General features: G+C 40.2%; 1 protein-coding gene across 5 annotated transcripts in view; it reads right to left on the bottom strand.

Annotated features, from left to right (window-relative positions):
• The window catches only part of DPP6 (dipeptidyl peptidase like 6), a 565175-nt gene that overhangs the window by 21918 nt on the left and 519058 nt on the right, over nucleotides 1-24199 (bottom strand). For all 5 annotated transcript variants that reach the window (XM_061474523.1, XM_061474525.1, XM_061474522.1 and 2 more), the window contains exons 13-16: nucleotides 22095-22202; nucleotides 21435-21526; nucleotides 19840-19887; nucleotides 17546-17664 (exon numbers count right to left, since the gene is read on the bottom strand). In XM_061474523.1, the coding sequence (XP_061330507.1) occupies nucleotides 17546-17664; nucleotides 19840-19887; nucleotides 21435-21526; nucleotides 22095-22202 (367 nt within the window). The remainder of the gene's footprint in view (nucleotides 1-17545; nucleotides 17665-19839; nucleotides 19888-21434; nucleotides 21527-22094; nucleotides 22203-24199) is intronic.

The following is a 24199-nucleotide window of genomic DNA, read 5'->3' as shown; positions in this document are numbered from 1 at the left end:
GAGACCCAGAACATACCCTGTAGCTTGGGTGCCTGTTCACAAAATCACAGGCAGGCCACAGTCCTGCGTGATGAAAGGATGCTGCTGCTGCTGTTGGATTTCTTCCCTCTACCCCAGCTGCACAGGGGTAGTTACATGCAGGACCGTGACACACCCTTAGGCCTGGGACCTGGCACTGCTGCTCCCTGCCACTTTCCCAAAACTATTTTGGATGCTGGTTGGCACCATATGGGCTTTGTAAGCCCTTTATCCTTCTCTGCATCCCTCTGGAAGGAGCACAACAGGATGCGCTGAAGTGCTGTCAGTTGGAACTGCTTCACCTGCCTTGCAGGCTCCACTTCCCTCTCCTTGGGTGCAGCATGGAACCAACTCACTCCAGTAACTTCACAGCAGTTTTAATGCCGCTGCTTTATTTCTAGCTTAAGAGAAAGGAGCAAAACTACTGACAGAAGAACTTCTGTGTGTATAGACACAGAGAGATTTTCAACTAATAAATACAGCTAAAGGTCTGGCTTTATCATAAGGCCTCTGACTTTAAAAACATTACTGTCATTATACATGCTAGAAGTAAATTAAGCCATATCACTATAATGAAATGGGCAAATTTATCATGGAAGATATATCACTGTGATATGAAAGTGCACAGAAACTCAGTGCCTTAGTATTTTGAGAAGAAAAAGCATTGGCTGTGGCTTGTCTTTAATTTTTTAAGCAGCTTTCATTATTATTTCCAAGAGGATTATGCTTAAACACTACCAGAAAGAAGCAACTCTAGATATTTCGGTGGTAAGGTGTAGCTTTCCAGAATAAAAATGGAAAATCACACAACTTTGAATAAAACATTTACCAGACATTTCTTTGTAATACTTTTAAGAGAATATTCTTCAATATTCCTGATGTCTACATGATGTAAACATCATAGGGAATTATATCAGTTGCAACTTTAAACTGAAAATAACGTTTCTAAAATGAATTTGAAGTAAAATTTTGAAAAAGGTCTTAAGTATTCAGAAAAAAACCAAGAAAAAAAGAGGAATTGTCTTATTCTTCTCCTCCATATTCTCAAAGGCTTCAATGTGGCAGACAATTTCAGACCAGAAGCTAAATTCACAGTGTGTAAACAATGAAAATTCAAATACTCTCCGCCAGTGCCACCAGCATATCTCTTAAGCACTGATGAATGATTTAAAAGAGCAGCTGCAAGCAATGGGAGCTGAGAGGGTCTGGCTCTGGCCAAGTGAGATAATTGGCAACAGCCATCTCTGTGTACAGATTTCAGATCTCTTTATTTGCTAATCCATGAATTATTTATACGTGCTGCATAAAGTTCATGTGTTGGGGTGATATTATCAGCCTAATAAATAAAGACATGGGCAGTTCTGTGAACCACTGCTTATGATTAAAATATTTTCCCATTTATAGTATTTCCCGGTCTATGCTACAGACAGATGTTCGTGCCGTTTGCTTCGGCAACCTTGTTGACACAAACATCAAACAGATTTGTGCTGCTATTCACCCTCCCCAAGGCATTTAAGTTTTTAATCTAATCTTTACTTCCTCAAATGTAACTTCTCTTACAAAATCACAGAATCACAGAATGGTTTGGCTTGGAAAGGACCTTAATTAAGATCATCTAGTTCCAACCCCCCCCGCCATGGGCAGAGATGCCTCGCACTAGACCATCCTCTCTCTTTGCTTTGTTCACTCAGGATTAAAAATACCACTTTTGTTGAGATGTTTTAAACTACAGGTCTTTAACTATGCCACTGGCAAGTCTTTGCCTGTCTTAGCATATTAGAAGCATTCACCATTTTGCCATCATTGGCCTTTTAGGTAAATTCAGCAATACCTCTAACTCTCAGAAAAGGGGAACACAAAGCCCTCAGGAATGGTAGGAAATAAAAGGGAAAATAATCAATACTGCCTTGTTCTGGGGCAGTATGCAGGAGTGCACAAACCACAGCGATGGTACTGCTTGTTTCTGTCCTGTCTGATACTGGTAATAAATTTCATGCTTACTTTATGGAAAGCAGAAATAAATCTAGTTGTTCTAAGGCAGTTTCAGATAGCAGAGTCTAGAGGGCAAATGAGCAAGAGATTTGTCCTTAATTATACTACACAAAATAGGTCTGATGCATTTTTCAAAAGGTTGCTTGAGTGAATTAGCATGATCAGGACTTCAGTCCATTGTATGGGATTTTAAGAGGCACCTACAAACAGCGGTGCTGGAAGCTAGGCTGACACTGATTGGCTGTCCTATGGCCACTGAACCACAGAAGGACACGGGAACTCCAGGTCTGAGAAGACCCTCCCTTGCTTCTTCAGGTAGTTGTGTATCATAAAAGTATTGACAAACACCCTGTAAGTATAAGTCTGTGTTTGCTAATTCCCACTCATGTCTTGCTCTTCTGTTAGGAGCTGCCTTGAAGCTACACTGGCTGTCACTCAATTTGCACATTTTAGGTATTGTTTCAACAAGCTTCTTTCTGTTAATCATGAGTATTCCCATTACAGCTACAGCAGTCATGTGTCCCCAAAGCTCTCATCTAGTAGGATGAACTAGACTATTTTAGTTGCCTTTTGTAAGACAAAATTGCTTTTCATCTTATTCTTTAATATACGGTCATTTTACATTTAGTTCCTCCTTCCTAAACAGAAATGAGCAGGACTCTACCCGTGCTTCAGAAGGTCTCTTAACTGGTTCTTATGCAACAAAACTGCTGCTTGCCCAGTTCCATCCTAAAACTGTGCCTTTTCCATGACCACAGCTGGCAGGCATTTTTCAGACATCCAGGGATCAGTACTGCATGGCCAGGCACCCATCTGGTCTTCTGAGGCATTTGTAACTCTTGAGCTTCAAGCAAACAAGACAAATTCTTGCCCTGAGCCACCTTGTGACTAATTTTGGTCTTTGTACTATTAATTTCTCCCACTCCAGTCCCCCAAGACATCTAGCTTCTCCAGTATTTCTCTCTGCCTTCTGATGATGCTTATCAGCTCTGTGGCCTTAACAAATTCCATTAGCTGCATCCAGCTTTGGGTTCCCAGGCTGCTGGCGAGCAATCTAAGTAAGGTCATTCCCAAGGCCAGCTCCTAATGAACCCTGCTGCTGATCTCCCATTAGCCTTATATTTCTCTTTATCATAATCTACTGCCTTCTTTCATTTAGCTGGTACTTAACCTTCCTTTACAATTCTTTCACTAATCCCCATCCTCTCCCTCTTAATTAATATCCTCCAATGTATCACATCAAGTGGGCTGAGTGAAAGCATTTCCTTCCTTTCATGAGGTTTTAGCTAAGGTTTTCAAAAGCCATAATGCAGTAATGCATGTGGATGGTTCCAAAGAAGAACACAGAAAACCTACAACCTTCAAGAAATGTTCACAGTGCACAGTCACAAACTAGAGTGATAAGATCAGCACTGAAAAGGAAGTAGGTTAAGAGAATTTCCTTGCAGAGTTCCCAAACCTGATCATGCACCATGACTGTGTACTTGGAGATACAAGTCCCAGAGGTAGGAGGGGACCACTCCACCTCATGTGGGGATAACTGACTTACCAAAAGGCTGATGTATTTTGTTCTAGTATGCTGCTTCAGATGTATGATTGGAAGAACGAATCTGAGCAGAGAACTCCCCATAACCAATTTTCTTTCTTTCTCCAATTTCTAATTTTCTGATATTTCTAATTGAAGCCCACCTTAATTTAACCCCTTTTAATTCAATTTCAATCCAGACTTTCTGCAAACTTTGAAAAGAGATGAAAGCAAAAGCTCCCCATCTTTTAAATATAAGTTTCTTATTGGATGAATATATGCCAATCCTAAGGAAATACCGTATGTGGAGGAACATTCATGACATTTTCTGTATTCTCTCCCTATTTTGGAAAGTGTTTGGATAACTTAGGATGCCCAAGGAGGCTGTGGACACTCCATCCTTGGAGGCTTCGAAGATGACTAGTCCTGAGCAACCTTGTCTGACTTCTTCTCTGACACTACTTAGAGCAGGAGATTGCACTACAGACGTCCTAAAGCTCCTTCCAACTTGAATTCTCCTATGATTCTCTGATTTTATGATTAAAAAGTATCATAAATGACAGTGTTGTCATGATGGAGAGACTATGTAGCCAAGTTCTGGTAGAGCTTTGGAAGGGGAGGAAAAGTCTTACAGTCCCTGTTACTCCTTCCAGCTTCTCCAGTAAACATACTGCTGGTATATTCAAGGGAAAATGATATTTCTTTGTAATCACAACATGAAAGAAAATACACTCGTCTCAGTGCCATTCACAACTCATTAACACTGACAGAACAAAACCCCACTGCATATTCTGAGTTTATTCCACTAAAAGTGTATTATAGAATCATAGAATAGTTAGGGTTGGAAAGGACCTTAAGATCATCAAGTTCCAACCCCCCTGCCATGGGCAGGGACACCTCACACTAAACCATGTCACCCAAGGCTCTGTCCAACCTGGCCTTGAACACCGCCAGGGATGGAGCATTCACAACCTCCCTGGGCAACCCATTCCAGTGCCTCACCACCCTTACAGTAAAGAACTTCTTTCTTATATCCAATCTAAACTTCCCCTGTTTAAGTTTTAACCCATTACCCCTTGTCCTATCACTACAGTCCCTAATGAAGAGTCCCTCCCCAGCATCCCTATAGGCCCCCTTCAGATACTGGAAGGCTGCTATGAGGTCTCCACGCAGCCTTCTCTTCTCCAGGCTGAACAGCCCCAACCAATTCTCTTATAACAAAATAATTATATCCTAGCTAGTTAAGTGATAACTGGTGATGGATATTAACTTGTCATGGTTTAAACCCAGCCAGACAGCTCGTTCACTCACTCCCCACCCTCACTTTTCCTTCCCCTACTCCCGGGGGGACAGAGAGGAGTATCGAAAGGAATGCAACTCCCCCGGGTTAAGAACAGTCCAGTAACTAAGGTATAACACAAATCACTACTGCAACCACCAATAATAATAATAAAGGAAATAACAAAGGAAGAGAACACAACACCTCACCATCAGCCGACCGATAACTCGCTCCCCTTCCGCCTGACCAAGCACTGACCGATACCTCCTCCAACCCTGCAGTCCCAGCCCTTCCGGGTAACTCTCTGTTACCTCCTGGGCATGACGTGCTGTGGTATGGAATACCTCTTTGGTCAGGCTGGGTCAGGTGTCCTGTCTCTGCTTCCTCTTGGCTTCCCCTCCTCCCTGGCAGAGCATGAGGCTCACAAAGTCCTTGGCCAAACCAAAACGTCATTGTTATCAGCTCTGTTCCCGAGCTGAAAGTCAAAACACTGCACTGCACCAGCTACCAAGGAGGAGAAAAATGAGTGCTACTGCTGAACACAGGACAAACAAACAACAAAAAACCCAGAACAACTGCCAAATGTAAATGACATTGCTTCACATTGTCTAGTTGTTAAGCTGTTTTCCTCTCATGAGTTCTCAGGTTTTAATATATCCTTAATGTACTGACCGCATTAATAAGGGACTAAACAAGTATTTTGCAAAGACAAAACAAAGGCCACCAATAAACCTTACAGCTGGTCCAGCTGGCAAACAAGGTGAAAGAAGCAGTTTTCCTTAGAGGAAGCTCTAAATCTTGCAGGATGGTAACATCTGTACTGTCCACAGCAGAATAATGAGTTCAACCAAGGTCACTCATATAGCTGGAAATAACACACATGCACCCTAGTCTCAACATGCAGGAGGCCACTGCCTGATTTGTTAAGCTTCATTATCTGAAGCATTGGAGGAAGCCTGTTGTCATGGTCATTTGTCTCCTATGAGTGGAGCTCAGATAAAATTTTATATGTACAGAATGACCAAATGACAAGAACTCTGGCTGCAAGCAGATGATAGATCATCTTCCTCTGGGCAATGTCAGATGGCTCATATTTAGAAGCAAGAGTCAAAATGAATATGGGATCAAAACATGTAAAAGGAAGGACCATAGTGCTTTACAGAATGAAGTAATTTTCAAGGGGATAGCAGTCTCACCTTTATTCCACAATCTTTTTTTTTTTTTTTTTCTGCACTGAAAATTACAAGTGTTTACTATTATTATTAAATATTTATTCATATTTTTCCGCCATTTATACATGTCACTGAGTATTTATGGGTACTTTACCCTGCATTAAAGTTGTATAACAATACATTAAAATATTTTATAATACAAAAAAATGGCCTACTGAAAGGAAGGCAAAATGTGACTGGAACATCCACAAAAGCCACCATTTTAATTAATTTCAGACTACCTTAATAACTATCTATCTTGTTAACAGCTGATACTAAAGAAGTTATCTTTCAAATTCCGAACTACAAATAGTATCCTCTTTCTTCCTGGAGAAAAACTTTTTGTCATACCTTCTGGGTGTGCAAAAGGGATTTTTCATCCCAGCCTGCTATTTTGAAATGAGGGAGTGAAAATAAGAGAATGAGCACTCCCCATCCTGCCTATACCCATGGGATTTCTGACCCATGAACTGCGCACAAAGGAGTTGAAATGCAAGAGCCAACCTTGGCTGTTAAGTAAGAAAGGGAGTCAAGTGAATACAAATGTGAATTATATAGTAATTATAATATAAATAGGACCCAGAGATTAAGTCTGTGCATGCTTTCAAACAGCAGAAACTAATTTAAGCTTCATAAGCCTCAGGAAAAGTTCCAAAAGGTCACAGTTTGCCTGGAAGCACTAATTACAGCCTCCCCCTACTGGGTATACAAAAACCCAGGCGTTGCCATAATCATCCTTGTATAGGAAACCATTCTGGTCACAACAGATAACAGCCACCCAGTGACCTAATATGTGAGCAACCACTGGGAATGCCTTCCAGGCATAAGCAGGCCTGCCGTGCTCATTCAGCATGCATTTAGCATGCGGCTGGGTAGGAGCCTGCACACTGTTGGGTCACGCCTGGTTCTTGGAGGCTGTTACCGCATTGCAAGACATTTAGCTGCACTTCATTGTCTCCATGTTTCCTACGCATCTTGGATTTTGTTAGCCAGATATTTTGGCTAGGATGTGTAGCTTATGCAGTAACACAAGGATAGCACATTCTTGTGGACTGCCTCTCCTGCTCTACCCAGAAAGACAACATCATGTTCAGACTCCCACAGCAGTGTCAAACACTTGCTTTCCACCCCTTGATGCAGACCCCAGATTCAGGCCAAGGGTAGCTCAGATGGTTCAGAGAATCTGAACCCCCATGAGCTGCACATAAGGCAATAAATATCAAACCTTTCTGCTGAAGCATATTATAAACACTTGCTGTGATAGAAAACAACATAAATCTGGGCCACCAGATGAAAACTGTGATTTATTTTTGAATAATAGAGAATATAGATACCACTCTACTCCAGGGTGCAGTCATCAGATGGCCCATAACATACTCCCAAATCATCACTCTGTAGTTCTCTAAAAACTTTCAGCTAGGACTGTCCATTACCATCTCCACCTTGGCCACTTGGTCCCACCCCAGCATTTCCCACTCCCTTGTGTAACCAGGGATGTTTGTACAGTCATCCAGCAAAACACCAGAACAGCTTCTAGAACTGATCACAGCAGAAAAAGGAAGTTATAGTTAATTTTCATTCAGTTCAGTTCCTGTACTCAGCTCAGGGTAAGCTTATTCACGGTACAGCTAGCAAACTGCTGAAAAAGCCCTCAAGCTGGACAGGGGATGGACACTCTTTCAATGGCAGCACTGACTTTGTTTTCTAGTCCTTGTAGACATACAGTACTGTGGTCCTCCAAGGTGTACTGATGAAAAATACAGTAAGGCTCTTTATAGGGAGTTACTGCATTTCACAGCAAGGTAAGGTAAGGTAAGGACAGCAGGTAGAAATCACCTTTCCCTGAGCCTCCCTCTTCTGGTCAACCTCCTGGGAGAGATTGCTTACAGTGCCTGCAGTAAGGAAAGTATTTAAAGTTGGCTCTCAGCCTTGGCTGAGGTCTTCAGAGCTACTGATATGGCTGTGCTGAAGTGTGGAAGCAGTTGGTGCATATCCCATTAGTAAAATCCGCATCTGTGTAAACCAGGGCGTGCCTATTGTGCTTCTCTATCCATAGGCTTGGTTAATAGAACTTGGCTAATGGAACTCCTTTTCAGTGCTAGTAGTTGTTTCAGCATTTAATGAAGCCTCTTCAGATTACTTCAATGACATCATTTATTATGAACCTTGCCAAAGCCTAAATTAATTGCTCAGCTCTGTCCATTTCAGCAGGACCATCTGCACTTAGACAGCATTTACCTGAATTTCAGTAGAACTGCATCTTTAAGATGCTTTGCCATTACCAGGATCAACAGATTTATGATTTTATTAGTTGACAAGTTGACACTAAACTCACAGGCTTCAGATGTATTGCCAGGCAGTAGGCTTTCTACATAACTAAGTTTAAGTAAGGATTAAATGTAGGTATTTCCGCTCTGTGCATTTAATGTTTGTTTCAGGCCCTGGAGCAAGATACTTTTACCCACAGCATCAAGCTTTCCCCAGATGTCTGCCCGAGATGCCCCAAACCATGTGGAGTGGTCACCTGGAGAAGTAAAATAGGAATTTCAGCTTCTTGTCTCTCAAAGGTAAGAAAACTACTTTCTACATTTTAACCTGGGTGTTATTGGCAGAAAACACTCCTAATGAAACACTGTAGTACTTGACAAGCACTTTTTTCCCTGTTCAAATCCTTCTTAGATGATCAATACATCCATACCACTCACAAGGAGCAAATTTCTCATACACATACACATTGAAGGACCCTTCAAATCAAAAAAGCTATGGGATGACATTCCCCTTCGCAGCTGCATTGTGTCTCCTAACAACACTCACAGTGCTGTAAAACCATATAATACATAATGATGTGCTTCTAGCCAAAATGGGTTATTATGTTTTTCATAACTGTTTTACTGCTTCTATAAGTCAAAATTCAATCCCTCATTCAAGAGATTGTTGCCTATCTCAAAAGGCACTGAGGGATGCTGCAGTGGCACAGGAGACTGGTCTTGCTGAAGTCCCATCCAGCAACATGCCAAGGGGCTCTTCTGCTGCTCTGGGTTCCTCCAGCTCCCGCTGTGGCTGGTGGGAGTTAAGAGCATTCAGCACCTGGGAGGACCGGCCCTGCACTTATTAAGGCCTGTGATGTAATTACAGACTAGTTATTGAATTGCTATTGAGACGAAACATCGCGCGGTGCTGTGAGCTAACAGCAAACGTGTACAGCCATGGCTTGTTAACTCTTCACTCCGGAGTAATTTAATCATTTCACATGCTGCTTTTGCTACAGGAGTGCTCTCCTGCATACTAATAGTTGGGTTTCTGCTAGGAAGCTTTCTCTGCAGTGAACAGATTGAAGATTCACTGAATCTTTCAAAACCACTCTGGTAATTTATCCATCTATGCCCCTTATTGTCACTGCATATCTGAGCATTGCAGTCAGTAATGGACTGATTTTCATAACACCTCTAGAAAGCTGGAATTACAAGATATGCTTGAGTCCTCTAAAGGAGCTTGTGACAGAGAAAAAAATCAAACCCATGTGTCTTAAGTTGCATTTTGCAGCTAGGATTTCTTGGACTGCTGTTAGTAAATGTGTCTTTGAATTCTCCATGTCTAGATACAGGCCAACAAATTAAAACAAGCATAAAACCCACCTGTTTGTACAGTGTATGTATCATAGGTGTCCGCATTCAACTCAGGATTTAGAGAAGCTAACAATATTATATGTGACATGATTATTTGGTTACAGAAATGGAAAAAGGAAAGATATTCACTACTTCTTGCCAATATATTTGCCTAAATACTGAGTTGGTGTATAGTCCGTAAGTATCCAGGCAAGAGCTAAGCTGCATACTTTCATTATTGCTTGTACTGATGTTTACCTGAGCATAACAGCTACTAAGAACAATCTGGTGCCAGGAATGCTGTTGAGGAGACTGTGATATGCAAGACGTCTATGTGACATGTAAGGTAATACATAAGCAATGTATCCAGGTTTTGTGGACAAAATGTTGCTTTATGAACTTGTACTTTTTGAATGGTAGACACCCTAAAACTGACTTACGGTTCATGGCATTTGCTTGTCCATAGATAGTGTAAAACCCCCTGTCTCCAGATTTCCCATTGCTTTCCAGGGATGGTAGGTCTGGCTCAAATGGCACAGGTTAAAAGGTCTGATTAAATGAAGGAACAGAGAAAGATGTATAAAGAGGTTCATTATTCTCCTGCCTGAAGGCATGAACCGACCTCTTATTGCAGGAGCTGAGCAGACATGTCCCTGATGGGTACATTATTGCAAAAATCCTGAAGAGGGTAATTAAGCACCATCCACCGGTGGAGACAGGTTACAGAACTAGACACATTTCTGTTCTATTCCAGTAGCCAATGGTGCTTTTCCTTGGAGAGCTGTCTTGCAATATGAGGAAAAAAATGGGGGTCATGATACTTGACTCAAGATGTGGCCACAGGCTAACCACTAATTCTCACTCTACTACTGCTCCCCACTTGGTGAAAGCATGAGAATGACCATCTGGGGAAAGGTTGCAAAGGGCTTTAAGCATCTTTCCATAACTCAAATGAAACACTTACTGTAGTATTTATTTTGCCAGCAATAAAATTTCTACTTCCTCTTCCCTGTATCCTGCTAAATCTCATAAAGAATTATCCTCAGATATTAAATAATATTAAGCTCTTCCTGTTCAAAGAGATATAGATGTACAAATTACTGCCAATAATGGCTTTGTGATGATCCCACAGCCACCTCATACTAATGGAGAAACTGAAGCAAAATGTGATTTGACACTCGTGGTGAAAGACAAATGTCATGATCTTCTTTACTGAGGGAGAAAGCATTCAGACACTTTTATTCAGAACATAAGCTCTTAGAAGCCCCCCTTTTTTTTTTGTGGTGAATATTACAGACAAAAATTTCTCATAAGTGATGTGCTAGAACTACTACGTTTTTGTGAAGGTAAGTGTTGACTAAAGCTCATTCCTCTGGGACTTTATGGGATTTTCAGGGAAAAAAGTTCCCCAAACTCAACATTAAAGAAAGTGTAGATTAAACCAACTGAATCAATAAGAAGACAGGCAAAATAAAATGTTACTTTGTTACAGTGAAATTCATCAAAAAATCCAAGCATTTTACTGTTTTTAATTGAGCTTTTCTTTGGAGACCATTCAAGCCTACCCAAATCAGCTGGTAATCCTGTGAGAGAATAATACTAGGAGACTTTTTCAAAAAAGACAGTCTTTATACAATAACAGCACCTAAATATAGCCACAGTGCTAGAAATAATGCCAAGACTTTTATGTTTAATCATATTGTTAAAGAAAAATCCATGGGTTTTATGTCCCTGAGCTGATCTATACCAATGGTGATGGTGCTGGATGCACCTTCAAAGCATGTTCCCACCCACCCAAGCTTATCCCAAGCTGTACAGCACTATGCAGCATACAAGGCAGCATTAATGACCCAGTTTTCCCATTTTTCCAGCCACCTCCAGCTTCCTTTAAATGTTCTTTTGCACAGGAGTGCTGGATAGTGGTTTTTAGTAAAAAGACCTTGCCACATTATCAGAAGAAAGCAGGAGAGGTGCTAGTTAGGAGTCACTGGCTGGGTTTAGAAAGACTGCTGTGATCAAGGACATGAGCCCTGTTTTGCATCCTGGTTCCAACAAGCATAAATGATGAGCTGATGCTTTCTCCTAAAGCAGCCCTCATTATAGAATAGTGATTTCACTTAACATACTTTGTAGCTTAGACTCATGCACACTAAGAATTTCTGTATATGGGGCATTTTTCAGAAGTGTAACCATACACTTCAGACTTGTATCATCTGTGTGGGCAGGAGCTTGTGCTGTGACAACATCAGAAGACCTAAAAATCTCGATAGGTAAAACGACTGCAAACCATGAGTTTAGACCTCTCCATATTACAAGGCTGAACCTTGCTAAATCATGTTCTGGACTCTATGGCGTTAAAACGTGATTAAAAGTGAGGTAAAGACAACCTGCCACAAAGAAGAGGCAGATGATTTGATAAAATTTGGTAGTGACAGTCTTTTCTGAGTCCAGCAAAAATCTGGAAAGTAAAAGAAATGTCCTTTACAATGCGCAGATTAAACACAGTAAGTGGAAGCAGCAAGTAATGCTCCTCAATGTTCCCATGCCCAGATGGTGTTTCCGTATTCCACCAAGAGGGAGGAAAGAAGATAATTAAATTCTCAAGAAACCCTCTGAGGAGCTGATAAGTTCCAAGCTAAATGCTGCCTCTATAAACTTGGAGCACTTGTCTTTAAAACCCATAAATACACAGACAGAATGTATTACATGCACAGTGGTATGAGGAACTTGACTCAGATTATCAGTAATTTAGTTCTGTTGCTTCTTCAGTAGCATCAATCACTTTCAAAGAAGATCTTTAAATTGCAGAGTTTTCCTACTGTGTCCTTTTGCACCACTTGTTCTCTGTTTATGGGACTGACCAGAACTTTATCTGGTAGCACCTAAGTGCTATAAATCCTGTCTTTAAAGATTTCCCAGGCATCATTCAGCACTGAAGGGCCAGTAGCGTAGCTACAGAGCTGTTGTTATTGCTGCTGGCTCAGAGGACATACCTGGGGAAAAGCAGATGTATACCCAGATAAATCCCTTTCCTGTTGGTTCTTTAGGTATTTTATCAAACACAGCTCAGTTACAACATATTCTTTTGCTCTATATCTACAAAATTTCCAGCTAGGAAAGGCAGAAATGACTTCATTCCTGTTACCTGTGATTACTGATCTACAGCATCTAGGCAAGGCTACTAATAACCACAGTGTTAAGAGAGGACATCCAAATCAGGTGATAATACTGCCTCATTTTTGTTAGAAGAGTCTGTTTTGATTTCTCCAAAGAGCGAGGCATCTTTAAAGTCATTTGACCTGCTCAGTACTGGCAGTAAAGACTATCAGTCAGCTACAAACACAGGTTCCAGCAGAGATAACCTTCAAAGAGCTAGGATAAACTGTAGCAATTTTATGGTATTTTGATCAAAACAATCTTACTGTTTCTGGAGGAGAAGGAAGGACTTGAGACCTACAGAAGAAGATAGTGTTCCCAGTTCTGTTATACTGGTGTCTCTTTTCAAAGTGAAAGCTGATTTTTCTCAAATTGGTCAATGGATAAAAGGATAATATGCAGTCCAGAGGCAAAGGCACTTCCCTATCACCAGTCACCACGCAAGCACGAGACAATAGTTTTCTCTTAGTCCTCATTACAGTCTTCTCTCATCTGTGTAACTACCAATTTTCTTTGTGTCATACCTAAAAAATGATTAATCCCTTCCTGATAATGCATGATTATGGGGAACTTTAATTAGCAGGCTGGTAGGAATTCCATGAACAACACTCCCCTTATAATTTTCATCATGTATTAAATGGCATTAATTGCATTAATGTATGCAGGTGCCAGAGGTCTTCCTTTCTATTCCTCTTGTCTGAGCTAGAAAGCATTAACCCTTTGTGGGGAACCATACACCTCTGCAAGTGTATTGAGCTGGTCAAGATCAGCTGATAGCTGAGGTCAGTTGATGGAGGCTGAACAACTAATGTAAAGGATGCTATGATGCCACTGTCTGTAATAGCAGGGACTTGAACTACGGGATCCAGAAAATCTTTGCCAGTTCTGAACAACTTCACAGATTTTTTATGAGAGTGAAGGCACTGTATGCAAACCTGCCACGTAGAGCGTCAGACTACACATTAGCCTGCAACAGAAATGGTTGCATATCCTCTCTTCTCTCACGAACAACCTCATTAGGACTCAAGTTTTGATAGTGCTGGCAGGTTACACTTGGGATTGAGGGAAGGAGTCACTGAAGGCAACGTGCATCTGCTTAAAATGGAAATGCTAAAGCACTACACAGCTCACTATAGTGGTAGTTGTTGATAAGGCTTCATCCTTCTGAGGAGAAGGAGCCATCACCTAAAAACGGTCCTCAGTGCTTTACTGGCTCAGTGTCATTCAGCCTTGCACTGTGCATATCTGAGTCCCACTAAAGAAACAGGAATAAATTGCTTTCCACAGCCAAAACTTGTATTTTCTTACCCTTTTCTCCATGCAATTGATTTTTACATCCTATTCAAGATGAGAAAATCCCAAACTCAATTAAATTTATGTACAAAGTAGCAAAACCTTTCCATCCAGATCTTTTCTCTGTTTTTCTTAGAATCACTGGCAGTTTCTGTGCTGGTTTATGAGAAGAGGCAGAAGCGTAAGCCCATATTTTATGATGAAAATGACAATAGGAGTGACCTTGCTCTAGCACATATTGCTTTTTCAACAGTGTCTAGAGGAGATAATCTAACAGTAGTCTGCAAGGCATCATGTTTCCTTAGATCCTGCAACAATAATTCAATCATGAGCATATAAAATTAGATGAAAAATAAGGTAACTACCCTTCTGGGACTGAGTGGTTGCAATAAATATTGCCTCCTGACATAAGAATTACATTGTCCTCTTGAAAGAGAGGTTACCTTTTATTATATCATACTTCTCCCATTTCAGTCTGTGCAAGGTAGCACTGTTGTTAAGCATAGTCTGCAGGACAGCAAAAACTTCTTTAAGATAATTACATGCTGCCCCTAAGGTACCAAAGCAGTGAGTAGAAAACTTCCAACTCTTAACCTTTGGGATTTCTTTTTTAACTAAAGATATATTTTTTTCCCTTTTCATTGACTTTCATTGAAGTATCACAGAGTACTTTATAAGCATCAGTTGCTTAATCAAATCTTACAAACCTTGCCATCCATTTTAGAGAAGTTAAGCTGAGCCACAGTTGCGTCTGTGTTTCTAAACTCAGTGAAGTTTGCAACTGAAGGTCACAAGCTAGTTAGCAAAGAGGGATAGAGTGAAATTGAGGTATGGTGGAAGTTACTATCTAAGTGTCATGGTCTGACATAAAGTCATATGCAAGTCACGCTACAAACACACTTCTGTAGGCAGTCACAGAGTACACAGCAAGACCTGGTGCTTTTATGCAACGTAGATGGAGAAGAAAGTACCAAACAGCAGTAGCTAGTCTGCCACTCTCTGGTCATTAACATCTACTCCAACTATGAATTGGTGGGAGAAGCAGATGCTGGAACTGTTGGCATAACCCCTTGGGTAACAGATGTTTGTAAGTAAATACTTGTCTGCTCTGGTGGGCTGCTGCTGCTCTACCTGCTTGAGCAACTGCAGGGTAAGGAGGACTCCTTGGGGTATCCTCATTCAAGTAACTTTTCCATCTATTTATTATATATGTATATGAATAAATAGGATTTCCTGCTTATCAAAAAAATTCTACAGTATGGCTGCTTATAAGCAATAAAATAATACCCTGGGAAAGTGAGGCAAGGCCAAGCTCTAGCTAAGCACCTGTGGAGTTGTGGAAAAAGAAGTCTCCTATTAGAGGATCCAAAGTGATTCTCCATCAAACCACAGCAGCTCTACCTTGGCTGTATGCCCAAAGTCTGACAGGACGGGTACTTTTATCCATAAGTCTGCACTTCGGCCAGAACAGATGTTTCCACTGACCTCAACCTCATCAGGTATACCAGGAACCAAAGAGAGCTGACTTCTGTAAGTGTACCAAAGCAGATACCTGAAGTTAGATGCATCCTACTCAAAAAATACTAAAAAGAAATGTTCCTGTAAACTGCCTGAAAGCAAAAAAGTTGAAAGCCTCATTTTCAGTTATGTAAATAAGGAATAACTCCACCAAATGTAACGGACTGGTATTTTTATAAGATCATTGAAAATGGAAATCCTAGCAAGATCTCTCTATTCGTTCATGGATATGTACTTTGCAAAGGTATCAGAATGGAGGCATTGACATAAGCTCCATAGTTCAAGCTGGACTGCATTTGTGCTACACTGAGAATTTAGTCCTGTATAATGAAAATTCAGACAAAGATATGTTCAGCAAAACCAGATCTGTAAACAGATCTAACTTTAATGACCTTATAATGGAGGTCTTGTTTACAACAGCTAAAAATCTGAATAACAGCTTGTTATGCAAAATCATTATCTAGTGTACTTGCATTAATGTACACAGTAACAAAAACTCACTAATCTCTTCAGGTATCACTGCAGGTTTTTGTGAATAAGATACAATGCAATCCAAATATATCACCTCCTAACTGCTGATAAGACTCTGTAGAAATTTTAATCTTGTTATTCACAATGCTTCTAATCACCTTGGTGTAAAGAAAAGGACATTGTCTCTAGCAGCTACTAACACCTTTTCTTCATATGAAAACAAGAAGAAAAATATACAGGTTTTTTCTTTTAAAGAGAGAAAAAACTTCATAAGCATAATAACATTTACAACAAAACTGAATGTTTATTGGGAAATGACAATTCTCTGCATATGTCTGACATAACTATAGATTCAGAGATACACAGGTAGTCCATTAAGTTAATTAGTCCATTTTACAGTTAATGCTACCTTTCTGTATTGTTTTGCCAGATATTTTTTAGAATATCTATAAATGCACCCCAAATACCATTCATCTTCTTGGGACAGAACATGTCTTTACAAATTTCCATATCCAGACGTTTTGCTTAGTATTGTGTTAACCATTCTCCTTTTCAATCTGCTTTGATTATCTTGGTTATATCCCATTTTACCATTTCAAATACTTCTATATCCTTCTGTTCATCACAAAAAGTTACTGGCACCAATGAATACTTGACAGTCAGAGAAGAGGCAGTCCAGACATTTCAAACAGACCACTGATGTTCAGTGAGACACTGCTGAGTTGCTTAATGACAGCGTACACTCTGTCACACACGTTTGTTTTCTACTGAGCTGTTGAAAATAAGGCATTTTGTGCTTGCTTGATGGTTTGTAATACTTCTTTTAGAGGGCAGGCAGGCATTTGAGTAGCTTCAATCATAGTGAACAACTGATGTGTATGTACTCTGTGTGCAATTTAGGATAATTAAATAGAACTAAATTACATAGGATTAAATGCAATGGAGCTCTTCGTTTAGCTTTAACAGCTGGAGAAAGCTGATTTTTGTGACTTTTTTAGAATGTTCTCTATTCTTAGGCTTTTGGATACTATAAGGCATTTTCAACACAGAAAATCTCTGTTGGACCTGTAGATTCCTCCATGTTAAGGCAAATTTATGATGAAACAGCAGTGAAAACTAGATATTCTTCACTTGCATTGTACATTAGTTAGCTTTCTGCAACATGCCATGATCTTGGAAAATTGTCTTTTCATTGCAACTTTGTATGCCCCTGTTCACAGTACTGGCATGAGTTGATGCATTTGGACCTCAATCCCAGCCACCCACAGTTAATCCCAGCTTGCTGTCTTCTCTCTCACAAACTTTCTGATGTCTAGACAACTTTTTATGTCGTCTAGATTTTACAGGTCCTTTAACTTAAGGATGCTTGGCCAATCTTCCAAAGCTGCCCACAGGTACACAGGATATCTGAGATATCAATGCTGACTCTAAATCCTGTCCTTAGGCACAACAACTTCAGTAATAAAACCCAACATACCTTCACATGTCAATAGAAAGTATTCCAGGTTGTGACTGAAGGATGCACTGAAATAAGTACAGTTTTCAATCAGGTCACAAGACAGACACCGCCTGTTGAAGTTCCCATTTGTGCTTGCACTGAAAAAGTTAATACAAGTCCATGAAGGTCACTGAGCAAATGTTATCTGGAAATAACATTACGTAAACCTTTCTGTCATTAGAACAAGAACATAAATATAATGCGTCCAGCATTAGCATGAGACTAAGCATATCCATGTGGTTGAGTTTAAATCGCAGAAATGGCTCCTTTTTTAAATTTTGCCAGAATGGAGAATACATAACAGGATACTGATGTCTTTTTTTTGTTTGTTTGTTTGTTTGCGAGGTCAGCTGGTTATGAAGGAAGTTATAGTTTTTAAAAGAAAATAGTGGTTTAAATTCCACAGGAGTAAGTCACAGTTTGGTGAACGAAGGCATGAAACAATGGAGCAGTATTTCTACACCTACTTACATTATAACAGACAACAAAGAGCTGGAATTGCTTTCTTTAAGTTTCTTACCAGTTGTCACACTGGTCTGATTTGCTACAGCTGTCTCAGAGGCCAGAGCCCTTTTTTGGGGTCTAAATAGTTGCCTTTATAACATCCAGGTGGAAAGGAACGATTACACTTCGGGATTCACTTTTTAAGAAGGTAACGTGGTGTGTCGATATGCTCAGAAGTGTTTTGTAAGAATCTACTATGTATCGAAGAATGAAGTACAGATTATAAGCAAATATTACTAAATAGCATTGTTGTTTGCATTGTCATAGCATTTTGAAACTTCAAAATGCTTCAAAACAATTAACTAATGGATCTTTCCAGCATGACTGTAAAGCAGATGAGTGTTTTTTTGCTAACATTCCAAGGTAGAAGGAGATGAGGCTGAGCACATGGTTTAGGGCCACAAAGACTGACCTGAGTAGCTCTTGGATTCTTGATTAGGCTCAGATTATGATTTAAATACAATTTGAAGCTACTAAATGAGACACAAAAAGGGGAAAAAAACCCAAACAGATCTTCATCTGACATAAGCGGTCAGAGCTCCAGTGGCGCTCTGTCAATGTCCATATGCCAAGGTTGCTGCTGAGCTGATGCCCTTGGGCTGGGATGAGAGGCAGTTGAACTACCCAGCACAGGAAATCAAATACCTGAAGTGAGGCCAAGATCACTGTGTAATCAAAGTAAGGTCAAGGACATTGACATTTTGGGCATCCCTTTCCTTGTTGCTTATGTGGGGAGGTGAGGTTAATGAGCACTAGGATGAGCTGCATGTCAAGATGGGTGAGGGGTTGGAAGCGCTTTGACTTATGGCAGCAGCTCTTGAGCGGCTGTGTCTGGACATGGGTCTGAAAATGAGATTTTCTTATTTGAATAGAAATGAATGGTCAATATAATTTTTATTTTTATTTTTTCTTAAGAAAATAATCACTGAGCTGAGCTACTCTAAAAAAAACGTGGAATCAAACAGACAAAGCGGTCCCAAAAGGAAAAAGGAAAAATTGTTCAATTTCAGATGATTTAGTTCATTCTAGTTTCCTTCCCACTGAGGAAAAAGGGGATGACATCATGTTAGAGAAGGAAAACGTACTGGCTGTCCCTTATCAACTGAGGCTATCACCAGCTCTGCCCTTCGATGAAGATGCTGCGATAACAGCAGGGTAATTGAGAAGAAAAACAGGACAATTGGAATAATAATTCCAAAATGAACATTTAAAAGTTTGGGTTTCCTCCCCTTTGTAATCTCCTCCCACAGTACTTCCCTATAGCTACACTACCAACAGCTTACTATAAACCTACGTTTTAATCATCATACAGTTAGGGAGGATACTAAAGGGATTGTGAAAAACATTTGCAAACATAACATGTTGTTGTTTCTTTTCAAGATCATGAAGACGCAAAGTGTGATCAAATTTCTGTGAAAACTGCTATCCCAAAGTATAGAACCAGTTTCTACCATTAGTTTATGCAATTCTGAATTCTTTCCAGTGTTAAGCAGTTCTGTTGGAAAGTTTTGTGACAATTTATCAATCTTTATCAATCTTGGTACCATTTAAAATTTGCATTAAAATAAAAAATTGCTAAATGTAAAACATTTGCAAATGTCAAGCATTTTGCTCACTATTGCTATGGTGTTCTGCCTATTCCAGTGACGCACTGCAAGATCTTGCAATGCCATTAAAGACAAATATGTAAGAATCTGTTTCTATTGGAATTGCTTGTGTAAAATTGAAAAAATGGGACATTCTGTATGTGAAGTTAGTAAAGCCCATACCTGTATAAGTGTCGCCTCCTTGGCAAATCTTCTGTGCTGTGGAAATAACTGGAGGGAAAAAAACCCGAAAGGCAAGTGTATAATTAAAAAGGTATTTTACAAGTATCTTATACAACATGTTCCTTTAAATCACCATTTTCCTGATCTTGTAAAGGCAAAGAAAGTTTAAGCTGAATTAGAAAAAACATAGACAGGGACACAGAGGCTCAAGCAAGGACATCATAGGTTGCACTGCAGTTAAAACAAGCATGGGAATTTTTGGGTCATATACAGCAGATCAAAAAGGATCAAGTGATTAAGTAAAAGGCCTTCACATTTTTACCTCAAGATTTCTGGCTCAGAATTTCCTTTAAATACCTTTCCTTTTTTTTCTCTAGAACCAGTTTTTACTTCTCTGACCACTTTTTACTCTTTGTTAGATAGCTAACTGGGGTCCAATGCAAAACCCATGGAAAGGTCTTCTTTGAAAATGGGAGTTGGACTTTCAGGTAAGACAGAGTATGAAGTTGAAGAATTTTTTACTGTCCTTGATTTGTGCTGAGACTGTGGTGAACTGCTTTTCTGGCTAAACAGCAAATGCCCTACTGTATGGTGACAGCTTCTCAAAATAATGGAGAGGTGCTTCTGGAGGTGGCCAGCTCAGGCTGGTGTGCAGGATCCAGACTGATCCCCAGATGTATTTCATGTGAGTAATGACAGACCACAGGAGCAAATGTAGCACCCATGGGTAGAATAAAATGTCAGTACATTTAGCCTGGCTGATGAGCTGCACTTGTTTAGATATACATCTTGATTCCACAAATTGTATGTGGCATTTCCTGCTTGACTGGCCAGTTAAAATGCAAATAAGACTTTCGTGTTTGTTTGTCATATAGCTCTGCCATGTGCTATATTGTACTGAAGTTATTGGCAATTGAGGGCATTCGAAAACCCTGAAGGAACACTGTGCTCTTAGTGATAATGTAAAGTTTATAATATTCCAGAGACTTCTTACTCAGCTGCTCAGTGACATCAAGAAACCGAGAGGTGGGAGCCTTGTATCCACCTGAAACTTTGACTGGAAAGGAATTTTCATGGTATTAGATTCCAGAAAGCCTTTCAAATATTTTCTTATGTAAGTTCTTGAAATGTATTTTTAAAAGAAAACATTTACAGAAGGTATTTTACAAGCATAAAGGGCAACTGTGAAGAAGGGTTGGGTTTTTTTTTTTTTTGTATTCTACATAAATACCTCCTAATGCATTGATATTTTTGCAGGTCAATAAAAGATTCTTTCTAAAACTATCTAGGTGGTCAATGAAAACAGACTTCTTTCCTTCAGAGGCTGATATCAGAAGTTGCAGAAGGAGAAATCATTCATCTACACAAATGTATTTAATAGTCACAGAAAGAGAGGTTTGAACTATACAGAGAAAATCAAAATAAGACAAAATATATTAATGGTACAAGAGGTTAAGATAACATGGGGACAGCTTCTCATGCTCTCTTACCTCCATCTCCTTATGCTCATACATTTCAGATGCATGCACAATACGATTGTAACAAACCAGGGCTAAACAAAGGAAGACGGATTTGTCAGGCCAAAGTTTACTTACATTTTATGCCTCTTTTCATCATATGCCAATATCTTTGTCACATCCCAATCGCCAGATGTAATAGACTGTATGTTGTCACTGCTACTATTTGGCTGCCAGAAAGAGAAAAGAATTAGATTTCTTTATTCTTGAAAGAAGATATCTAAGCAAAGCTTCTCTTCTGGAAAAGGATGCTCTTTTGACTCCACTGCCTATTAAACATAAACCATGCATCTGCAATTTCCACCCCTCCTGCTGCTATTTCTGTGAATCTGCAGAAGTAATAGAGTCAAAATCATCTGAACTATAACTCCACTGAAGATAATGGGATGAATTCAGCACAGAACAGCTTCAAACCCCTTCCGCTAATCCAGTGTGCCAAAAAGCTTCTGATTAATCCATTATGGCAGTGCAGGAATTTACTTATTTATGTACAAGTGAAGAGGCATTATAAAAACAAAACAAAGCATTTATATTGTTTGGAAAGAGACAGTTGATTGACTTTTTTTCATCTACGTAGCTCATTTGGAAATTCTTGTTATCATATGCCCAAAAAAGCATCACTGAAGGTTTTCTTTTATGCCCTAAACCCACATTCTACATTTCCACCGGTACAAACTACTACTTTTTACTGCTTTTTGCTTTTGGTGATACCCAAAGCAGTGACAGCAAGTGAGTCACCTGTGATGATGACATGGTGATGTGGTAGAACTTCCCTCGTCCTCCCTGGGGAATGGCTCGGATGAAGAAAAACTTCCGACCATCCTTGGAAAAAATCGGCTCTTCATTCTGTAAACAGCACATTAAGTGATGCATTACTATTAAGTTATTGTATTTAGAATTGCTCAGCACTGCCAAACCCTGTGAAATTCATTCACAGTGAAATAGAGAGTGCTCTTTAACAGCAACCTGAGGCAAGCAAAAAGCCCACTGGAAACTGGAGAAAGTTTTGGAGATTATTGCTTCTTGCTCTTGGGAAAGCAGACACTTTTCAGCTGTAGGAAGACAGGGAGGCAGACAGCAAGGATTGTTCCTTGGCTATAAAGTCAACTCCCATTTGCAAAGCAAAAACTACACATATACACCTGACTGCTCAAAGCAGTTGGAATAAAGCCTTTAGAAATGGTATGAACCTTGCTGGCACAAGTGTGACAAACCCTGTTTACTTGTCTGGAAGAACTGGTCTTGAGGAAACACAACTAACAGCATCTAACTGCTGTCTTTCTCTAATCTCTTATTTATTTCAGTAAATTATTTACAAAGGGGAGGACATCTTGCAAAACTGCCTTTGACACAGAGCTCCCAGCTGAACTGACGATTGACTTTTATTGGGTGCTTAGAACTTTCAACCAGAGAGAGAAGAGAATTAGCAGAAGGAAAGCAAACATCACATATGGCATGCAAACATTTCCTGGAAAGGTCTTTATCTTCTTTTTGTACAGAAACCCCAAGGCACATGAGAAGTCTTTACTATAAGAGATGGTTGAACATCAGGTTGCAAGGGAAAGCAGAAGGATGGTCCATATGGTGTGACACAGTAGCACTGTACCAAGGGAAATCCTCTACTCTGAATCTTTAATAGCTGGGACTAAAACAAGAGCTCAACCTCTGCTGAAGCTCTCCTGTAGTATCAGTCTTTTCTGGGGACTGGCTGAGCCCTGACATCTCTGGTCCAGCTTTGTGGATCCATCTTCTTCAAGGGCAGTCAACAGGTAAACTGTTGTTCAGCCTTTTCGGGCTCTTCCTTTAGTTCAGTGTTAGTCAAACACACTGCTTTCTGCTTGGCACGCATCAAGATACCACATTGAACCAGCAAGAACTTGATTGCATGGTGAGACTTATGGTTAATGCAAACTTCTACAGCAAAGAAATAAACATTTTTACTTCTTATAAGCTAATGTATCATTCTAACTCTATGTTCCTGTGTTCCCAGCTCTTCACTGATTGTTTTCCACTATTTATCAGATTTATCAACACTGCAGTAGAATCCTAGAATCACAAAATGGTTTGGGTTGGAAGGAACCTTGAAGATCACCTAGTTCCAACCCCACTGCCATGGACAAGGTAGCTCAAAGCCCCATCTAACACAGACGTGAATACTTCTAGGGAGGGGGCATCCACAACTTCTCTAGGCAACCTGTGAGTGTCTCACCACCCTCACAGTAAAGAACATCTTCTAATATCTAATCTAGACCCTCTGTAAGGTTAAAGCCCTTCCCCCTTGCCATTTCCATACATGCCCTCGTAAAAAGTCCCTCTCCAGATTTCTTGTAGGCCCCCTTTAAGCACTGGAAGCTGCTCTAAGCTCTCCCTGGAGCCTTATCTTCTTCAGGCTGAACAAGCTCACCTCTCTCAGCCTGTCTTATAGGAGAGGTGCTCCAGCCCTTGAAGTATCTTTGTATTCTCATTTGAACCCTCTTCAATAGATCCACCTCCTTCTTCTGTTGAGAGCCTCAGAGCTGAATGCAGTGCATCAGGGGGAGGGGAGAGGGGAGAGAATCCTCTTCCTCAACCTGCTGGCCATGCTCTTTTGATGCAGCCTAAGATATGGTTGTCTTTCTGGGCAGCAAGCATGCACTGCCAGCTCATGTTGAGCTTATCATCAATCAACACACCCTTCTCCTCAGGGCTGTTCTCAATCCATTCGTCACCCAACCTGTAGCTGTGCTTGGGATTGCCCCAACCCAGGTGCAGGACCTTGTACTTGGCTTTGGCCTCGTTGAACTTCAACAAGTTTACATGGTCCCACCTCTCAAGCATGTCAAGGTCGCTCTGGATGGCATCCC

This window comes from Pezoporus flaviventris, unplaced genomic scaffold (assembly GCF_033815535.1).
Source record: "Pezoporus flaviventris isolate CSIRO_AGI_PZ_B2104156 unplaced genomic scaffold, CSIRO_AGI_Pfla_v1 ptg000079l, whole genome shotgun sequence".
Classification (NCBI taxonomy): domain Eukaryota; kingdom Metazoa; phylum Chordata; class Aves; order Psittaciformes; family Psittacidae; genus Pezoporus; species Pezoporus flaviventris.
The sequence above is the reverse complement of the archived record's forward strand: the minus strand, read 5'-3'. Positions and strand labels throughout refer to the sequence as shown.